At 41.8% G+C, this 20,254-nt stretch overlaps 1 protein-coding gene across 1 annotated transcript in view; it reads left to right on the top strand.

Moving 5' to 3' along the window:
• The window catches only part of igsf5b (immunoglobulin superfamily, member 5b), a 22,756-nt gene extending 11,057 nt beyond the window's left edge, over window positions 1-11,699 (top strand). Inside the window, exons 5-8 of the mRNA XM_064303272.1 lie at window positions 545-569; window positions 5,743-5,828; window positions 7,768-7,829; window positions 10,711-11,699. Coding sequence (XP_064159342.1) covers window positions 545-569; window positions 5,743-5,828; window positions 7,768-7,829; window positions 10,711-10,782 — 245 coding nt within the window. The 3' untranslated portion in view covers window positions 10,783-11,699. The remainder of the gene's footprint in view (window positions 1-544; window positions 570-5,742; window positions 5,829-7,767; window positions 7,830-10,710) is intronic.
• The last annotated feature ends 8,555 nt before the right edge of the window (window positions 11,700-20,254 follow it).

Here is a 20,254-nt window from a genome sequence, read left to right as displayed (position 1 = left end):
ACCTTTCAGGCCTTCTACGTTTCCTTAAAAATTTCCAACAGTTCTCCATCAGGATGAAAAAAAAAATCAATTACACAATTGAAATGACACAATTAAAAGCAGAAAATAGAATAGCTCAATACAGATGATCTCCAGCACAAACACTGGTGGATAATGGGACATCCCACACTTAAATAGTTTTTGATTTGATTTTGATGTTATGATGTCACAGTATCATAATTCTATTGCCCTGGTAACATAAGAAACAGAATGCCACTGTCATAAAAGATTCTATCAACAGCACACATATTCAGGGTTTCTTCTAGGCAAACGTTCTGGACATAGGACATTCACTATACTCTTGTGCTTAGCTGTGGTTTGAGCAATCTCTGCTACTGTAGAGAAGAATCACATAGCCCGGCATTTCTGCAGAAAACTTTACCGTTTTGCCATTTTGGAATTTTGCTTGTGTATACCATGAGCTTAATCTCATTTTTAATAGTGTGCAAGAATGTTAATGAAGCTATTTGTTCCTAATTTAATTGTTTTTTTTGTTCCCTTTCAGAGTCCAGACGCACTGAAGACACGAGGTAAGAGCAGCAGAAGACACCTTTAGTGCCTTAACGCCATCGTGCTGCTTTTGAAGGCTGAATGGTTAACACTGCTCTCTGGTATAGATTGGAGTGGGATGCGGCAGGTTACTGCTGTCAAAGATGGCGGTCTGTGAATAAATCTCGATGCTGCCGCTGCCAGCTGTGTCCAGATAGGTCTTGGGGGGGCTGAGCGCACTTTCCTGCAGAGGTAGGGCTCACGTGGTGAGAGTGTCTCACCTGTCCCCCTCCTGCAGCCTGCCTGTGATCAGCAGGAAGTCCTCTGCCCTGCGGCTGCAGCCTGCCTGTGGTACACAGGAAGTCCTCTGTCCCCCTGCTGCAGCCTGCCTGTGACACACAGGAAGTCCTCTGACCTGCAGCTGCAGCCTGCCGAGTCAATTTCCAAATACAAATACGAGACAGGGTCACGTGCTATTGCCGAAATTCGCCGCCCAGGGTACGGGACGGTTCAGTCATGTCGGGGTCCGCGTTCATAGCTCAGTAGTGACCCCTGCTGAGGCCACTCTGTGTGAGCTTAGCGAGAGTCTGTGGTGTGAAAAGAAGCAGCTGGCACCGCGTGTTTCGTTGGAGAGCCATGGTTCTCTACACTCTCTCGAATCATCAGTGGGGTTCCATGACCAGTGGTCAGACAATGACATCCCAAATTAGTAAATCTTTTCAGCCCATGTGGTGCCAATTATTCATAATAAAGAATTATGCATCTCTAATTGGGTATGAAATACTTACTCACAGAGGTCATCGATACTGAAGCGGTTAATAAATTAATGAATGAATTCCCTTGTTAAAAGCACATTATATTATATTAATTATTTTATAGGAGGGATAGATGTATACAGGCACACGTTTACAATGTACTACTTTTTAGAATCAGTGCCTTTTTCAGAGGTACTATTATGAATATAGCGTCCCAGCCTGAAATCGAACCTGCAGCAGTCTGTTGCCTTTAACCACCTGCCTGCGCTGTCGGGTGGAATTAATCACAGTCAGTTAGCCGCGGCGTGCCGCGAACCAGCGCGGTAGCTCGAACAAATTGAAGTTACGTTTGGCCTGACCTTTTTTGCCCTGTTTTCTTCTGTTTGTGCTTTTTTGGCGAGAAATATGGCGAGTGCTTGTGCTGATGCAGTGAATGTTTCAGAGGCATTTTTAGTTTGTCCCTTCTTCGACCTCTTTTCTTTTGATAATCTGTCAAAGCAGGCTCAAACAGCATCAGCCAGAAAAGCAGCCCGTGGTAGAACTTACCTCAGCAAACCTTTTTTTAAAAAGAAATCAGCCTCAGACTTTAAAAACACATTTGGGACCACAAAGTGGAGAATCTACTCTGACAGAGCAACAGCGTGCATTTACTTATCTGAACAATGAGACCGGATGCTCCACGGGTGTTTTTAAACTAAGCCCATTATGTACAAGCAGAGGGCTTGTGCTGCTGGAATGCTGGACCCTGTTCCTGGTGAGCTAGTGCATATGCAGATTCATGTTTACACTTATTACCCTGGTTCAATCAGCCAATTGGCTGATTACGCGATGGCAGGAGGACAACAACAGTATTCAGTGTTATTAACAAGGCCCTCCAGGAATGGGGTTCTCCAGCTCTGAGGCAGAGGGAGAATTCGAGATCCTCGTTAATGGGTGGAGAAGTCATGTGCTTCAGCTCAACTAATTGCAATATTTCTGGCATTCATAAATATTTCACAGTATTTCTCATGCCAGTCAGTGCCTGGCTGGATGTCAGGTGCACCTGCGCTATTGGAGTTCTGTAAAAAGGAAAGAGGTACATCGCTGGAAGGCAGGTGTAGTTAAGGGACCTCAGGTATAATGTTCCGAGCTTTCAGACACAATTTCTATCCTCTGTGGTCTATCAGGCACCAGGATGCTGTGATAAAATGGTGTAATCAATAATTTGTCTAACATAATGCATTTGGCCAAAGAGTGAGACTTAGCCAAGGGATGTGATCTGTGAACTTGGGAGAAAACAAACAAATGGAAGCAGCTCACCTGTCTCTCAAAAACGTGCAATGGCCCAAGTGCTGTGGAAAACATCCACAATTAATTGATTAACCCGAAATGTTCATCATTTTCTCTGTCTCTTTATATTCTCCTTATTTCACCCTTTTGCTGGAAGCGGTTTATTAAGAGCTGGCTGATTTGATTTATAACCGCAATTAATTGATTAATAACATTTGTTCTTGCCTTGAGTGAAGACATCACTTAAGCTTTAATAAAAAAAACAAACCAGGAAGCGGCTACAGTGTGAGGCAGGAAAATATCGCAGCACACAATTTAATCTTTTGACAAAAACAAAATCCATGGCCAACACAGGCCTCCTGGCAGATTAACAATGCCCGCTGTGTAACATCCATTCCTTAATACCCATTCTGTGATGCCTGTGTTTAAGTTTAATTATATCAGTTCAGGATATGGACTTTTATTTTATGTTACATATCTATGGCTTTGTCTCTCTTCTTATGGCTTGTTACGGATTCGCTCTGCATGTACAGTTCAGCACCCTCCGTGGGAGGCAGATCCGTAGAAGGTCAGAAAAAAATTTAAATAACCAGGGCAGCCAATATTGTACCTCACTCTGGATAACAGCGTCTGAAAATAGCAAATGCAATGTTGTCAGTGATGGATGAAAGTTTGGCTTCAGGAACCCTGAAATGAGAGGGAGTGTTTTACTGATTTGAACAAATCACATGGTTTTTCTCTAAACAGGAAAGAGTTTTAATTTCTTCACATATGAGGTAGTGACTGAAAGCACATGGAGGTTCTGCTGATTATAACGTTTCCTGAAGCAGCACTCTCCCATCCTTCTTTAAATAGGGTCTGTTTACAATCCAACATGCCTGGATAATTTAGCGACTAACTAGCACTCTGTGTGAAATCAAAAACTCAAGTCACAGTTACCAGGGGCCTCATTTATAAAATGGTCATACGGTCAAACTGTATCTTAAATAGTGGCTTATGCAGAAAACCATGAGTAGCATTTATAGAATCCCACTTTGACGTGTATATTTACGTAAAGTTTATAGTAGGTTTAAGTGAATTACCTGCTGGTTGTTTGGAGGCACTGCACGTGTGAGGGCTAAGTGTGAATCCCTGAAGTGCGCTGTGTTTGTGCATTTAATTTATAACCTCAGAGCACCACAACGTATAACAATGTTTGGTCAGTCATCTGTTTGTGTTTCAATTTCACTTAGTAGAGCATTCCATAATTTTGTATGGAATGCTCTACTAACTGAAATTGAAACACAAAAAGAGCCCAAAGTTTTTAATGACACACAAAACACTGGCGTAAATGTAATCTGACCTGCAATTACTGACAATTACTGAAATTACTGACTGTATACTTTCTACACCTCTAGCACGTATAGGTTGTAAATATAACTTAATTGTTGTATTTTCTTCTTCGTGTTTATCACTGAATGTAATTTTAATCTTATTATTTGCAATGAAATAATGTTGATATTAAAACTCAAAAGCCTAACCAGGAACAAGAGTTGCAAATTAGCTTTGGCTAGAAACCCACGTACAATGCTTCTGTTTCATGTTTTAAACTTTAACACTGTCAATATGTATTGTCCCTGAGAAATAAGCAAATAAATAAACAAATAAATAAAGAATAAATTTAGGCATGAAGAGTGCAAGAAGCATTGAAATGCAACCTTATTTAGAGGAAAATGGCTGTTATTGGCTTCTTTAACAAGATGGCGTAAATATATAGCACCTTAACTGTCAAACTGAAATTAATTTGCAATTAAAATATCACAGGTGTGTAAAACACAGATACGCCACTTCAAACCAACACAAGAACCTTGTTTGGTCATGTTTGTTCATGTTTGGTTCATACTTTTTCATGTTTTGGTTCTTGGTTAGTGTGATGAACTTGCGCCAGTTATTTTTATAAATCAAGCGTAAGTACAACTTGGGAAATGATCTTAAGATTACGCTTAAGTTCAAATCGAAGAGCATTACATTACATTACATTTATTTAGCAGACGCTTTTATCCAAAGCGATGTACAAAAGTGCATATCATGGACAATTACAAAACACAGGTTCAATAAGGTGCAATACTCATTTTGTACAGATATTTATAGCCAAGAACACAGTTCACTTCATGCAGAACATTTTATAAACAAGGCCCCTGTTGTCACCGTACCGGAACGTCATATCCAGGCCTCGTATAGTGGACTTCAGCTTACCTTTGGTGATTGAAAGGAAGATTCCAAGGTACCTGGATCTGGACCGGCACTTCTTCAAAGCTATGGGTAGCTGCAGCTGTCTGTAAAACATATACGCTGTTGTTTAAACAGTAGTTAAAAGGTATATATTGACACTGATATTTGCAAGTATCTTTTTACACAATTGTTAATGTGTGGAATAGCTTGCCAGGAAAAGCAGTTGAAGAAGACACTCTTGGGGGTTTTAGGACCAAGAAAAAAGGAAAAATTGTAATCCTAGATAGGCTGAATGTTTTATTCTTGTCATCAAGCATTCTTGTATTGTATTACGCCTGTTTCAACATTCTTAAAAGTCACTGCCAGGGCAATTATAATGCCATAAATTTATCTTTATGGAATCACTTTAAATGTCTACGCTTATTAATGGTGGTATAATAAAACAACCACGCTTAATCAAATCACTTCAAGTGCCCATGGATATTATTGTATAATAATAATAACAATAATAAAAATGCCGCCATTTCAATTTGCCTCGCTCGTAATGCATTGGTTGCATTTCTCCACCTGGGTCTTCTGTTGCCTCAGCTCTTCTTCTTATTTAATCAAGCGTAATAAAAGCTGTTCTACTCAATATTTCCTTTATAGGTTGCAAGCTATCAGAAAAAAAGTTGAACAAAACCTTTTAACTAGCATCTTTCCTGTTAGCGCAAGCACCTTTACCAACCGCACATTAATTTCAAGATGGCTGACAGCTGACACACGTCCAGTAATGTCAGACCACGTGGTAAAATGAAAGCTCAGCCAGAGGAAGCCGTTTCTTCCACAGGGCGCCCCCTGTGCCAGGGTTGGGTAACAGCATCGTCAGATCTGGCTGATGGGTGGCTGTACCTTGCGGTCAAGCCCGCGTCAGTGTACCACTATGTAAGTTCTCTGTGGACTAGCAGACCCAGACCAGGCTGTTTTTGGTTTTTGTCAGGGGTAACGGACGGTGTGGTGAGGTGGCCACGGACCGGGCGGGGCAGGGACAGAACAACCTGGGATATTCCTGGAATGAGAACACAGGTGAGAGGTCTCCCCCTGACACCCCCAAAAAAATCCATCACCCTGGATAAATACAGCATCAGTTTATCTACAGAGGCAAATTAGGAGTACGCCATTGAAAGCCGTTTTAATTACGAAAAGCATATCATCAATCAAACCATGAATCAATCTAGTTCCATACAGAGACATGTTTATTGCCATTTAAACCACTCTTTAATACATTCTGTGCAAACACAGAATTTATATTTGTCAGGTAACTCATCTATATTAAATCTGACAAGCTACCATTTCAGAATGGATTGCCATGATTGACATTCTTTTTCTTGATAACATTGTATCTCAATCACTGTATCTCAATCAACTGGTACTATCATGTAGCATCTTGTATAGAATGTTTCAAGGATGAAATGATTTACCGTCAAGAATGATTACTTTGCTATTCAGCATGGATTTTAACGAGGGCTACAGTATCCACTTTAATGGGAATTTTATTGAACAGCAGAATTGTTGTGTTCTGCATTATTAAATATAGCACCCTTAATAAGGAAAGTCTAGGTGTACACCCTATATAAATGATGGGAGTTATAGCAGATAGAACATGAAAGGGGCTCCCATGAAACTTAGAATCGATTACCGTTAGCTAACTTGCTATATTACACTAGACAAGCTACCAGACCTGGGTCGAATATGTATTTGTTTTGGATCAAATACTTTTCTGTGCTCTATTGATCTTGCCTGGTGTAATTGAGCCTGCCAATATGACCAGAAAGTGGGGCTTGCACTTTTTGAGAGTATTTCATTGGTTCCAATACACCAGACAAGATCAGTAAAGCGTAGAAAAGTATTTGAATCCAAAACAAATATGTATTTGACCCAGGTCTGCAAGCTACCATTTCACAAAATGGATGAAGTGTCATAGTAAACATTAACATTGTTCAGCAAAAGGTACATTAATCAGTCAAGTGGATAAATCGTTTGGCATTTGCTTACTAGTTGGCTCAAGGAGACTTGCAGTGAAGGAATTACACACGTTAAATGGCACGCACCATTGGCATTGTTTTGAGAAGGACAACCCTCACCTGTCATTGTTACATATGTAGATTGATATTAAAAAAACTGTAAAAGAAAATGTTAATTATGGAATTTATATATTTTATTGTATATTAGATATTTCAAATTGCTTTGGACACCATGCTTATATTTTATTGGATTAAAAAATTTTTTTTCCCATAGTTGCCAAACTTATTGACGTGTAATTATGTGACGTACACAGCTTACATTTTAGATATAATCCATAATCTGGACATTTACTGAAGTGGTTCCCTTGCTCAAGGGGACAAATGCCACTGCCCCACCAGGGGAATCAAACCCGTGACCTTTGGGTTTAATGTGTGAAATGCCTTCACTGAAAGTTTGACTGGCACTTGATTGCTGGCTGAGAACACTTCACCATATAGACAGTTTTATTCAGTTGATTTAAGAGGTCTCGCACAGAACAGCAGTATTTAGGCTATTATAAAACTTCTCTCTCACACTCACACACATCACCTGGTGTTGGTGGGGGAGATCCAGGCAAATTCTGGAAATAAGAAATTGCTGGTCTGTAATGGGTTTGCTCCAGCATGCTTGTTGAACCATGGCACAGCACAATATTTTTTTCTGCGACATCTGTATGTGAAAAAAATTCCAGTTATATAAATAAAATTTAAGAAATAGTGGTATATCTCTGTACAAATTCTGCGAAAGCAGTGCAAGTCCTAATGAATGCTTTATTATGACATAATTTCGTGCCCAATAAAAGCAGGTGTTTCATATTTAATAAACGGCCTTGTTGGAGAAACATGATGCTGAGTGTAAAGTGTCTGAGGACTGCTAATGCGGTGGTAAACCGATCGCGCGGTGCTGGCTTGAGAAAAACGGCCCGCGGGTGCTGGGAATGTGCCCATCTCTGTTTTGGCAGGCGTCGCCCCGAGTGAACCCCGCAGCGACCGAGGCCCGCCGATCTCCGCCGGCGCTCACCAGGTAACCGAAGAGGGCGACTTACTCCACCTGAATTATTCAGGGCTTTCTCTGGGGCCTCGCGGACAGCGCGATGGGACGGGGAACAGACCCGGAGGGGACCCCTTCGGCTCCGCAAGCTACAGGCTGCCTGTGTGCGAGGTCTGGCCTCTTTATAAGTGCCTGAGGACAGTGCAGTCTTACTCCAGCGTTACTCTTTATAAATGCCTGAGGACAGTGCAGTCTTACTCCAGGGTTACTCTTTATAAATGCCTGAGGACAGTGCAGTCTTACTCCAGGTTTACTCTTTATCAATGCCTGAGGACAGTGCAGTCTTACTCCAGGGTTACTCTTTATAAATGCCTGAGGACAGTGCAGTCTTACTCCAGGGTTACTCTTTATAAATGCCTGAGGACAGTGCAGTCTTACTCCAGGTTTACTCTTTATCAATGGCTGAGGACAGTGCAGTCTTACTCCAGGGTTACTCTTTATAAATGCCTGAGGACAGTGGTCTTACTCCAGGGTTACTCTTTATAAATGCTGTAGGACAGTGCAGTCTTACTCCAGGGTTACTCTTTATAAATGCTGTAGGACAGAGTCCAATCTTACTCCAGCGTTACTCTTTATAAATGCTGTAGGACAGTGCAGTCTTACTCCAGGGTTACTCTTTATAAATGCTGTAGGACAGAGTCCAATCTTACTCCAGCGTTACTCTTTATAAATGCTGTAGGACAGTGCAGTCTTACTCCAGCGTTACTCTTTATAAATGCCTGAGGACAGTGGTCTTACTCCAGGGTTACTCTTTATAAATGCTGTAGAACAGTGCAGTCTTACTCCAGGTTTACTCTTTATAAATGCCTTTGGACAGTGCAGTCTTACTCCAGCGTTATTCTTTATAAATGCCTGAGGACAGTGCAGTCTTACTCCAGTGTTACTCTTTATAAGTGCCTGAGGACAGTGCCAGTCTTACTCCAGGTTACTCTTTATAAATGCCTGAGGACAGTGCAGTCTTACTCCAGGTTACTCTTTATAAGTGCCTGAGGACAGTGCAGTCTTACTCCAGGGTTACTCTTTATAAATGCCTGAGGACAGTGCAGTCTTACTCCAGGGTTACTCTTTATAAATGCCTGAGGACAGTGCAGTCTTACTCCAGGGTTACTCTTTATAAATGCCTGAGGACAGTGCAGTCTTACTCCAGGATTACTCTTTATCAATGCCTGAGGACAGTGCAGTCTTACTCCAGGATTACTCTTTATAAATGCCTGAGGACAGTGCAGTCTTACTCCAGTGTTACTCTTTATAAATGCCTGAGGACAGTGCAGTCTTACTCCAGGTTTACTCTTTATAAATGCCTGAGGACAGTGCAGTCTTACTCCAGGTTTACTCTTTATAAATGCCTGAGGACAGTGCAGTCTTACTCCAGTGTTACTCTTTATAAATTCTGTAGGACAGTGCAGTCTTACTCCAGGTTTACTCTTTATAAATGCCTTAGGACAGTGCAGTCTTACTCCAGCGTTACTCTTTATAAATGCCTGAGGACAGTGCAGTCTTACTCCAGTGTTACTCTTGATAAATGCCTTAGGACAGTGCAGTCTTACTCCACCGTTACTCTTTATAAATGCTGTAGGACAGCGCAGTCTTACTCCAGTGTTACTCTTTATAAATGCCTGAGGACAGTGCAGTCTTACTCCAGGGTTACTCTTTATAAATGCCAATAAATATCCAATTGGTTCTATGCAAAATCTTTTTAAAAATTAAAATATACAGTCTCAGCTGTGAGACAATTTTGTTGATGAGCAGCACATTGATTCAAAGACCATCACTTGACATGGTAGGTTATACTTATTTATGCTTATTTTTAAAAAAGTTTTAAATCCAGAGCAAGTTGATTACATCACTAGCCCGCCACCCATCTGGAGCTAAAGACAATAAAACTGGCAGAAAAACCTGGAGGGGGTTAAAACGTGGCTAACGTAGCACTGACATTGCTAAGAATCAGGGCTACACCATGAACAGCTACAACGGGTTAACAACCAGGACAAACAAATGGAGTAGCGGCGTGATTTCTGTTGTTAGGACTGAGCTTTCCTGCGTACTTTAGCACCATTAATGACGTCAGACTGAATCCTACAGAGGGGCTAGCAGGAAGAGCCGTTTCTGGGCTGTCCGGTTCCTAGGTGGAAGCAGAGCCTGGTAATGAGACTTCCTGTGCTCATTAGAAATTAGTGTTGGGTGTGTTGGGAGTGGGCTCTGGGTAGAGGGAGCTTAACGCATGATTGATTCCCAGGTGGGGTACTGGCATTGAATCCTTGAGCGAGGTACTTAACTTGAATTACTTCAGTAAAATATACCTCTGTTTAATGAAATGGATTGTATATTAAAAGAATATAAATTCTGAATAAGAGCGATAAAGTGCTTAAGTGTAAATCTAAGGAAACAATGCTTAGGCGAATGACAGGTGAAAACAGCTGAAGACGTTCTTGAGACATTGTCTCCACTACTTCAGACATGAACGCATGAATACCTGCAGTTCTGCCACTATGTCAGACATGAACGCATGAATACCTGCAGTTCTGCCACTATGTCAGACATGAACGCATGAATACCTGCAGTTCTGCCACTATGTCAGACATGAACGCATGAATACCTGCAGTTCTGCCACTATGTCAGACATGAACGCATGAACACCTGCAGTTCTGCCACTTGTGGGTAGACCGTGGGAGGAAGCAGCTGTTGGACCTGTGCAACGTTACTGCACCGTTGTTATTCTCCTATCAGAAATCTGCGGGTTGCATGTGAACCCATGGCCCTGACGCAGACCCCTGTCCACCTTCCCCCCCTCGCTACAGGCCGCCACAGAGCCAAAAGCCTCACTGTCTCCATTTTGTTTCCTCTGTTTCCGCAGGCACCTGTCAGCAGTGGGCAGGGTGTATACCCCGGCGATTTCAGGACAATCCGGCACGCCACGACCGTCTGACCCAGCCAAACGCCAAGTCCTGACAACAAACGTGTACGACAGTAAACTGCTGAAGAGGTCTCTTACCGGACGCCCACACTCGGCTGAGTTTAACGCAATTAGAAGACGATTTTCACCCCGAATCTGCTGTTTCCCCACTTTCCCTTTGACAGCAAAATGTGTAATGACTGAGGGAGGCTTTATCTTAAGCACACCAGAGCCCTTAACGCTCTATAAATGAGATTCTCGTTGACTTCAAAAAAAACGTTCAGTCCAATTTTCACAATTTTTTTTAATCAGCAGAATTAGGAAGACAATCACTTGAACAGTACATTAGCTCTGTTCATCTATCCGCCTCCATAATGCATTCATAATAAAAGGTCTTGTTATTCCACCATTACATTTATATGACTCAAGCATTTTTATGGCGAATACAGCAATAGCTACAGTGTTTAATCACAAAAAATAAAAGCTATGATTATGTTAGTATATTGAAAAAACATTTGTTTTGGTTGACGGCTCCCTTGGGTTCCAAACAGATTATAAAGCCAGAATACACCAAATGCATTTCAGGCAGCAAGTCCTTCATCAGAACCGTATGCTTATGAGGCTTTAGGTTTGCTATAAATTCCATCAGGTTATGTACTAAACTAAAACTTTTACCAATTTATTAATGACAGAATATGCCATTACATCTTATAATACAAAATATATCTCCTCATAAGCAGGAATTTTATTTCATTTCATAAAAGTGTTGTTTGTAGTCTTTGATCAATAGGTGAGTCTTGGTTTGAAAATAAGCCTTTCCCACAGTCTGAGTAGCACAGTCACTAAATTGTTCTCCTTCTCAGCTGCACTGCCTTTGGAAATGAGTGTGCCTGGAGGCCATTCCCTGGTTTACTGCAGAAAGGCATAGCCCCTCTGATTAAATGAGCTAATAGCTCCGAGCACAATACTGTCTTCATTACTCAGGTTCATGTTTTCACCCTAAAAATAAGGACTGTTTGCATGTTCTTTGTGTGTCTGTGGAGACAGAAAGCGACCGGCCCAAGCATGGATTGGTCTCAGCAACACCGGCTGGTGGAGAGAGCACACGCACCTGGGTTGCGTCAACCAATCAGCCCGGGTGCTTAAAGGTGTGTTCCTCTCCGCAGTTCGGGGGGCCGAGACAGGAAGCACACACCGAGAGGGCGAGTCTTTATTTAATTTTGTCTGTCCGAGCACAAAACAAAATAAACCACTGCTGAGAAGCTGGAGGAGCTGGTCAGCTGACAAAAACTGGCCAACCATGAGCGGCGAGCTGAAAAGCTGTTCTGCTTTTTTTGTCTTTGTTATTTTAGTTTGTTTTCACTCAGAACAACAGGGGGAGGGCTGAAGGTGTTTATTTATTTTGTGTTGGTGTGGTTGCGCTCTCTCTCTCTCTCTCCACGCGTCAACCATCGGCACACTCCCGGAATAGCCGCGTCTCCCTCCCAAGGGGTGTCACACCGGCGTGCGACACACACACCTGTTAGCAGGCCTGTCTTCTCTCAGGTGTCCCGGCAGGTAACCACAGGCTCCAGAGCAGGAACGGCTTCACCGCCGCGAGTCCCCCCCCCCCCGCTCAGTGCCACTGCGCTGGTGCGCGACCCAGCCGTGGCTGCAGTCCTCCTGTTCACACCTGAGAGAACACGCAGTCTCCGACCGGTCCCTGGTTGTCCAAAGTGACCCATTTGGGAGGCATCCGATAGTTCTGATACTGATATATTCAATACCAAAGCCGCTTTGTGATCTAATTTCTGTAAAACAGGCTGTGAAGTATCTAATCTACATTACATTCATTCGTTTGGTAGATGTTTTTTTATTTTATTTCCCAACGCGATTACAAGGCCATTATGCCAATCTACATCAAGTAGAAATAACTCGGGTGACTACAGGCAATAGTGCAGGCTGAGTCAACAGGCTCATCCGCTACATAAGCGGGTGAAACGAGATATTAAGTGCACAAATGCTTGATAGGATGTCCCGGCGGAGTATAAATTAAGCAAATAAATAAATAAATGTAGCATAAAAAGCGCTATTGATTTAGATTTATCAAATTCGTTTCCAAGTCCATGATGAAAAAAACAGTCCAAAATAAAGACTTTGCATGATTATCATGTCCGTCCTTCCGTTTTAATGAGGGATTTTAGAGAACGTGCTCAGACCTTTTTCACGGAGCACTTAGGGGCTTGTGTGGGAAACATTATTCGGGAGCCCTCTTGATTACGGCGCTCGTCGTAAACAAAATAATTGCCCTGATTGCTTGAATGTTGTTGCAGATGTCAACTGGAATGGGATAATTGTTCAGCTAATGATAATTGATACACAGTATGTAATTGCTTAATTGTTGCCTGGTGATGGCTTTTCATCGTTGCATCATGCAGCTGGGTAGGAAATACGTTCCTCTTCCTTCATGCAGACAGGAGGGCGTTTTGTTTCATTACAGGTCCTGTGATGTAACATTTAATACGACGGTCGGTTTGACATCTGTAACTGCTTTTATTTTTTTTTACTTTGCTCAGCAGGGAAAGCCCTTTATTGCCTTACCATAAATACAACAAACAAGTAAATAAAACAATACAATAAATAATGAAAAAGGGCCTTTCTTGCCTACTGTGGAATATCCTTGGGAACAACCGCGAGTAATTGGAAACCATGTGTTACCCGGGACACCTTGAATTTCAGCTGTCTCGCATCACGCCCTGCACGTTCTAGCAAGGTTAGCTCTGTCAGAATGAGCCTCGGCCAAGATGAATGAAATGGAAATAATTAATATTCCACAGCAAGACAAGAACCAGATTACCTTACGGAAATTGGCAGAAGCCAGTGATTGTACATGGCAGTAACCAATAATATCCAGATGGTGGGGTTGGCGGGGTGAGTGGCGGGGAAGGGGGGGGGGGGGGGCTCGGGTGTAGCCTGAATGCCACACTAATATGAGATAGTGCCCTCATTTTCCACGATACTGCATACTAAGGATAATACAGTTGTTCAGGAAAACAGTTTTATTGTAAAGTGCGTCAGTTGTCAAACTTAATATGGCATGGTGCACAGTGTACACGCATACTGTGAGATGCTTAAAACATCAACAAATCACTAAAGGCTTAAAACCTGACAGCAAACCACTGAGAGTACACTTTACCGGCAAAAAAAGCAGACTTGGGTGGCAGAGTTCGGAAGCTCCTGCACTACAGCCTCACTATATTGCCTACATTTCAGACACTGAGAATATCTGAAACTTAACATGTAAAAACAGAGGTGGTAATCAGGAGCTTCTGGTTTAAGCTCACACTCCTGGAGCAGGGAATCGAACCCCCCGGCAGAGCCATTGCAGACCTGTGCTCAGAGACCAGCAAGGCGATGCATAATTGAGTACAGCGCCGCTCAAGGTCGGATGGGGTTGACTGGCAGGGATTTTCCTGCCACTGTACTCAACGACTGGGGTTCTGCAGGCTGCCTGCACCAGCTGTTTGAAAAAGCACAGTGCCCCAGTGCAAAGGCTGTGCAGACACTGCATCAAATGGACATGCTTACAAAACATGTGGGTGTTTGAAATTTTGAGAAAAGAACAAAATATGGGTGGAAAAAGATAAATGAAAGAGCTGTGGTGTGGCATCACTGGGTCCAGGTTAGATGACAGCTCTCTGATCTGAAGGTTTGATGAGAAAGGTAAGGTCATCTTGTTATGACTCATACCAAGGTGCCAGTGCAGCGATAAACAACATTAATGATTCAACGTGTGTGATATTTCTCCTGTAAATAGGGGAGATGTATCGGGCACAGAAGTACTGTACTGTATCCATTCGCCGCAAAACCAAAATGATTACATTGAATATTCATTCATATATTTAACCTAAATTCAATATGTGCGTTGTTCTGACTGAAATAAGGTTAAAATACTGAGCTCTCTGTGTGAAAACGGCCTGGATTTAGCTCAGCATGCATGTCGTCAGAACAGAGAGCCCGTTAGCATCTTTCTTCCTTTCAGCTCTTCCACACTCGAGCAGCAAACTATGGCTGACCCCCCTCTGTGCATTACTGTGCTGACAATGAAGCCGACACAATTCTACTTTTTTCCCCTTTCTTTGTTGACAGCGAATCCTTTTTCTCCTTCACAACTCCGGATTGCTTTAGGGGCTGGCACGGCCGTCTGCGTTCCCCCCGCCCCCCGCTTCAGTTATAAAAAGCTTTCCTGGGAGAAACAGACAGCTTTTTCCAGCTCCGCCGTTCGCCCTGTGGCCTTGACAACTGGGACAGTGCAGCCGTGCCCTTGAGCAAGGTGCCGCACCTCACCTGGATTCTTCTGGAGAAAGATACCTGGCTGGGTGTCCGAGCTCGCTGTGAAAATGCACTCTCTCTCAGCCACCCGATATAACTATGGCCTGAATTTTATTCATGTCCGACCTTAACTATTTACAGATGCAAGGACAGCTTTGGTTCTTTATAAACACACGTGTGCAGTTGTTGAACTCCACGCCAAGCTGCTTTCACAAAAAAAAAAAAAAACTTAAATGTAACAGAGTCTAAGGACAAATCCCAGCCTATGTATGATAATTAAATAAATGTGTGAATAAAATATACCCAATTCTTGCATTAAAAGACAAGAAGAGAAATACTTATTTTACTACTGCAGAAAGATTGTGCTGTTCATTCAATAACGATCATACGCACAACAATGTTAGAGTAATTCAGAGGACAGTTGGAACATGCATTACCTTTCTGGGAAGCATAAGCTTGGAAGACTGATTAATTTCACTACTATTTCTTTTTTTTCTATCCCCAGGGGAAGTTTTCTCCCAACACAGAAAAATAAAATGAATCACACACATAATAAAAGACTACAAAAAAACCTTTGGAAAGGGGGTGTATAGGGAAATCATTAATTATTAATGGTGAATCAACTCGATTACGATTTTATGACTCCACGAGAAATCAAAGACGTTCTCCCTGCATAACAATGTCTATCCTTCAGCTTTCAACACCTAAAGTCTAAACACTTCAATGCTTTTAATATTTTGAGGTAATGTTTTCCAATTGTGCTAGGGTTTCAGTTCACAACTCTTCTACATCGTACTGCAGTGGGACAGAGTATACAATAACATCCCTCATGTGTCTGGCTCAATATACTTAACGTAAGCATGGTCACAGTGCCGAAAATGGTGCTTGTTTTGGAACGTTCTTTTTTATATCTTCTTGCTTGTGATCACAATATCATAAAAGCAATGCAAGCAAATATAACTGGATAGAGATGTAATGAAATTCCTTGCGTTTCTGGATGAGCAAGAGATGCCTGTTTAAACATTCTACAATAATTCCATGAAATAATTACACACTATAGCCAAAATCTGCATTAGGACCTACAGTATTTTATTGTTATTTTAATTTGTCGCATTGACTCCTGACATAAAGGTTTATTGTTTCTGTAGAGGCTCCACTTAGTCTACCCATCAACCTACATTGTTATATTCCACATTATGACTTTATTTTTAAAAAATGGACTCCTGATTATAATAGTTTCTCGTCCAGATCGTCACGGTGTCTCAAAAGAATTCCCTTTGCCGAAATGGAAAGGCCCTCAGGAAAGGGCACATTGGAGGCGGAGTCAGTGCCTCCGACATTAGGATAAACCCCGTATACTGCACAGCCGTGAGCCCTCAGCCACTGAAGAGAAAACGGGCGTCGGAGCGCGCGTGAGAACTTGGGGGTACACTTCGGGGCGGAGGGATATTTAGCGCGGTAATGAGGTACAGCCGGTCCCTCCTTTGTCACACACTCCATCATTACCCACAGACATGCATATTTAACGGGACTGGAGAGCAGGCCCTGTCCTGTCAGCCTGCCGAAGCTGAGAAACCCCAGAAGCAAGCCTGCACTGCGGGCACAACACTGGAGCTCCCATTAAAGCGAATGGGGGGACATCAGAATTTTGAAGGCAAAATAAAACTTCCCCAAAGGTATATTTCGAAACTCTATTATTATTATTATTATATCATTGTTACATTTCATATGAAAAGCAGATCGTGAAAACATGTTTACCCTTTCTATGCAAATCTACAGAAAATAAATCATTTTCCATTAATTTTCCCCTTTATAAAATATATGGAGTGCCAAGGGCTAGAAATTACACTGCCCAGAATGGCCAAAATTCTTTGTGGCAAACCTCCCATTGGCCCAAAATAAATCACAACTAATGCAATAAATGTCCCCCTTCTTGCTGTATTTTACCGAATTCCAGGTAGTTGTGTGACAGAGAAGAAAGAGATGGATAGCCAGCTACTAAAAAGGCATATAATGGCATAAATTGCTCAAGCTCAGTGAAAGAACACGGCTTTCAGTGAGAAAATTAGTAGAAAATGTTCACAAAAATATTATTTAAAAGTGGCTGATGATAGGCTATCTGGCTTACCTCGCTGCTGTTTTAAATAACAAGCTACATAAAATATGCTTAAGTTAATTTGCTATGCCAGTAAGTAAACTGAAATTGTGTACTATTGCTAACTAGCTAGCAAGCTACAAACAGCCTCAAGTTAGCAAACATTGGCTTACTTCTAGTTATGCTATGCTAACATCACTGCTACAATATTTCCTTGACACTTGGGCAGATGCCCTCTGCATCCCTGTACGCATTGCATTGCAAGTCGCTTACGGATTAACTCCATACAGAACCATTGCCTAAATAGCCAACATTATAACTATAAATTTCTCTTTGTTATTTTAATTTAAAAAAATTTGTTAACTTTGTGAAGATGTAATGTCTGCTGGCACAGGGGTCTATGTCTCCTTGCACTTCTCAAAATACAATAAAACAAAATTCCAGAAATTGTGTTTACATTTCTGATTTTGGTGACTCCCTTGTTCCGCTTTTAGAACAGTACTTCTCACGACCTTGTAACCAGAGTGGACTTACACCAAATACATTGCTGATACAAATGCAAAACGCATTAAGGCCATGTTCTCCAGCTTTTAGCTCTCAGCAAAACACGCCCCCCCCCTCGCCCAAAGCACAAACAAGTACTCATCAAATATGAAAAATGAGCAGACAGCAGAATGTATGTGGGTCATACATGTGTTCCCCGGTATACGGCTGTTCCTATGGGGATCACAAGGGATCCATGGTAAATGACATCACACATGACACTACATGCCATGGCCCCTCCTCCCGTGCTTCCTGTTACCCCGACAACACTACTGAGGGGGCTGCGACCAATCAGATCTTCTCCCTCTGATCTTGGCATTCCTTCAGAGCCACTCGAAAAAGTCGATAACATCAGAAATGGGCCAGGGCCAAAAATATTTCAGCGTTTTTCTAGAACGCGGCTTTGAGTGGATGGCAAACAGTCACCCTCCTCCTCCTCAGTCCGCCCCCAGCCGAGTGCTCGGTCTCTCTCCCGTCTCTGCCGTTCGGCCTCTTCTCATAATCGCCTCACGACTGACCGCCATTTTGCGCCCACCGTATGAAATACCATGTCACAAACCCCCTTCATCTGTCTGCCCCGCGCTCGGTTAACGCTCTTATCTGGAACGAGAAGGGCTCAAGTGGCTCGCAGAAAGCTCAGACGTTGTTCATTACTTCTATTGCCATTTCTTTTCATGCACAGCATACTGCTGCAATGCATATTGAAAAGTGGCCATTACAATACTTATACGAGGTGATGTAACATTTGCATTTTATAATGTTTAAAAAAGAAAGAGCAGTTCTTAACAGAAATTGTTTAAAAAAAAAAAAAACCAAAAGCCCTGCCTACTCAGGCAATCCTACTGTGATACTAACGCTCTGGATATTAAAGCGGTTGTCGATGTTCCTCTGTAGAGTTGAGTCACAGGGAGGCATTCTGCTTTGTACATTCTTGGGTTTGTTTAGGAGCTACAGGGGCCTGGGTGAGTTTTGCAGTTACAGGTGCTTGAGGCCTGGGAGACAGGCCTGCGATGTTGCGTGCTAGAACCCCTCACTTAACCTACATATACAATACATTTTATGTGATTTTACTTAATAATTACTGTTGAAAATGGTTGAATAATTGGATTAAATAAGAAGCAGTCAATTAGATTAATGAATTGAAGCCATACGTTCTTTATTGAATGCAGGCTCATTTACTTCTAAAACAGAAGACATCATACAAATCATTAAACAATTAATTTGGAAATACCAGAAGAGAGAGAGAGAGACAGATAAGCTAAACCTTGCCAAAGTGTTACCAACTTCCAGTGCCACAGGATTAAATGCAACCAGCTAAAAACAAAACCAAGGAACCGCCACCAAAATAAAAAGAGAAAAACTATTCTTCTCCAGGGCTCCAAAACCAACCGCAACATACAATAAAATTTTCCTGCGACTTAAATACCTTACCCAGCATGGTTTGAGGATGTCTGCCCTGATTGGGTGATGCTGAGTTGAGGTGTAGAAGGAAAGGGGGGTCAGGCTCATTTATGACAAGGACTGGCCTACCTAAAAGCTGACCATGTACTTATTGATTAAAGTGAACTTATGTAGTTGGATGCAGAGCTCAGCGCTATGCTATTATTATCAAAAGATTCCTGAATGAACTCTCTTTCTAATAAGATCAAACATGAATATATAAGGAGGTAATTCAGTACAGCTTTTAAATACCTATAAAACGCACGGAAGTTTCTTTCTGCTTCTACAACGGGATGATATTTGTAGACAGATAATTGTCAAAGCCAGCCAGTTGTAACCTCCACCTTCAGTCAAAATATTTTCCACATAACAAAACCAAATCGTACCATGTTGGTTTCTGCTTGAAACTGAGAACTAATTCTAAAAAAGTAGTCTTTCGAGACAAACTCTGCAGGAGGTGAGACCCATAGATCGCCTGCCTGGATCAGGGTATCAGAGGATTTTAAATTAAGTTGCAATCACACTTGCTTTGATGCTTGTGCAGGGGAGGCCAGACCATCTTCTTACAAACAATAATAACAATATGATACTGTATCCAATTCACGGCCTCCCTCTCTGAGGCCATAATCAGAGCACTAAATATCTGACAGCGTACAGCACACTTTGGTTCTATTCCAAATGGAGAAAGGCGAGCCAGAAAATGTTGAGGAAGCAATTTGTTACTTATGCTAAACGAGGAACACCAGTAATCTGCAGCATCAGCACCATTCATTTTAATATGTCAGGCTATTTGTAAATAAGGTCATAGTTTTATATTTCATTTAAAATCGCCTAAACTTCATTTAGATTCCATTTATAACGCTCAAACATTTAGAAGTGTAGTGTTTGTGTTAATTATACGTTATTGTTTTTGTATGTTATGTATGTATACGATAGCATGCTATCAGCAGTTTGTTGTTCACGTTGTTGCTTGTTTTGAGCAGTTATCTCTCAAATATAGCTAATTGTTTTGGTTATTAGCTGCTGTTCAGTATTGATATCACTGATGTCGATATGATGTCTCTGAATAAAGCATTGATTTTTAATTTTGTGTGCAATGTCTTTATGAAACCAAAG

Source organism: Anguilla rostrata, chromosome 12 (assembly GCF_018555375.3).
Source record: "Anguilla rostrata isolate EN2019 chromosome 12, ASM1855537v3, whole genome shotgun sequence".
Classification (NCBI taxonomy): Eukaryota; Metazoa; Chordata; class Actinopteri; order Anguilliformes; family Anguillidae; genus Anguilla; species Anguilla rostrata.
This window is presented reverse-complemented; position numbering and strand designations above follow the sequence as displayed.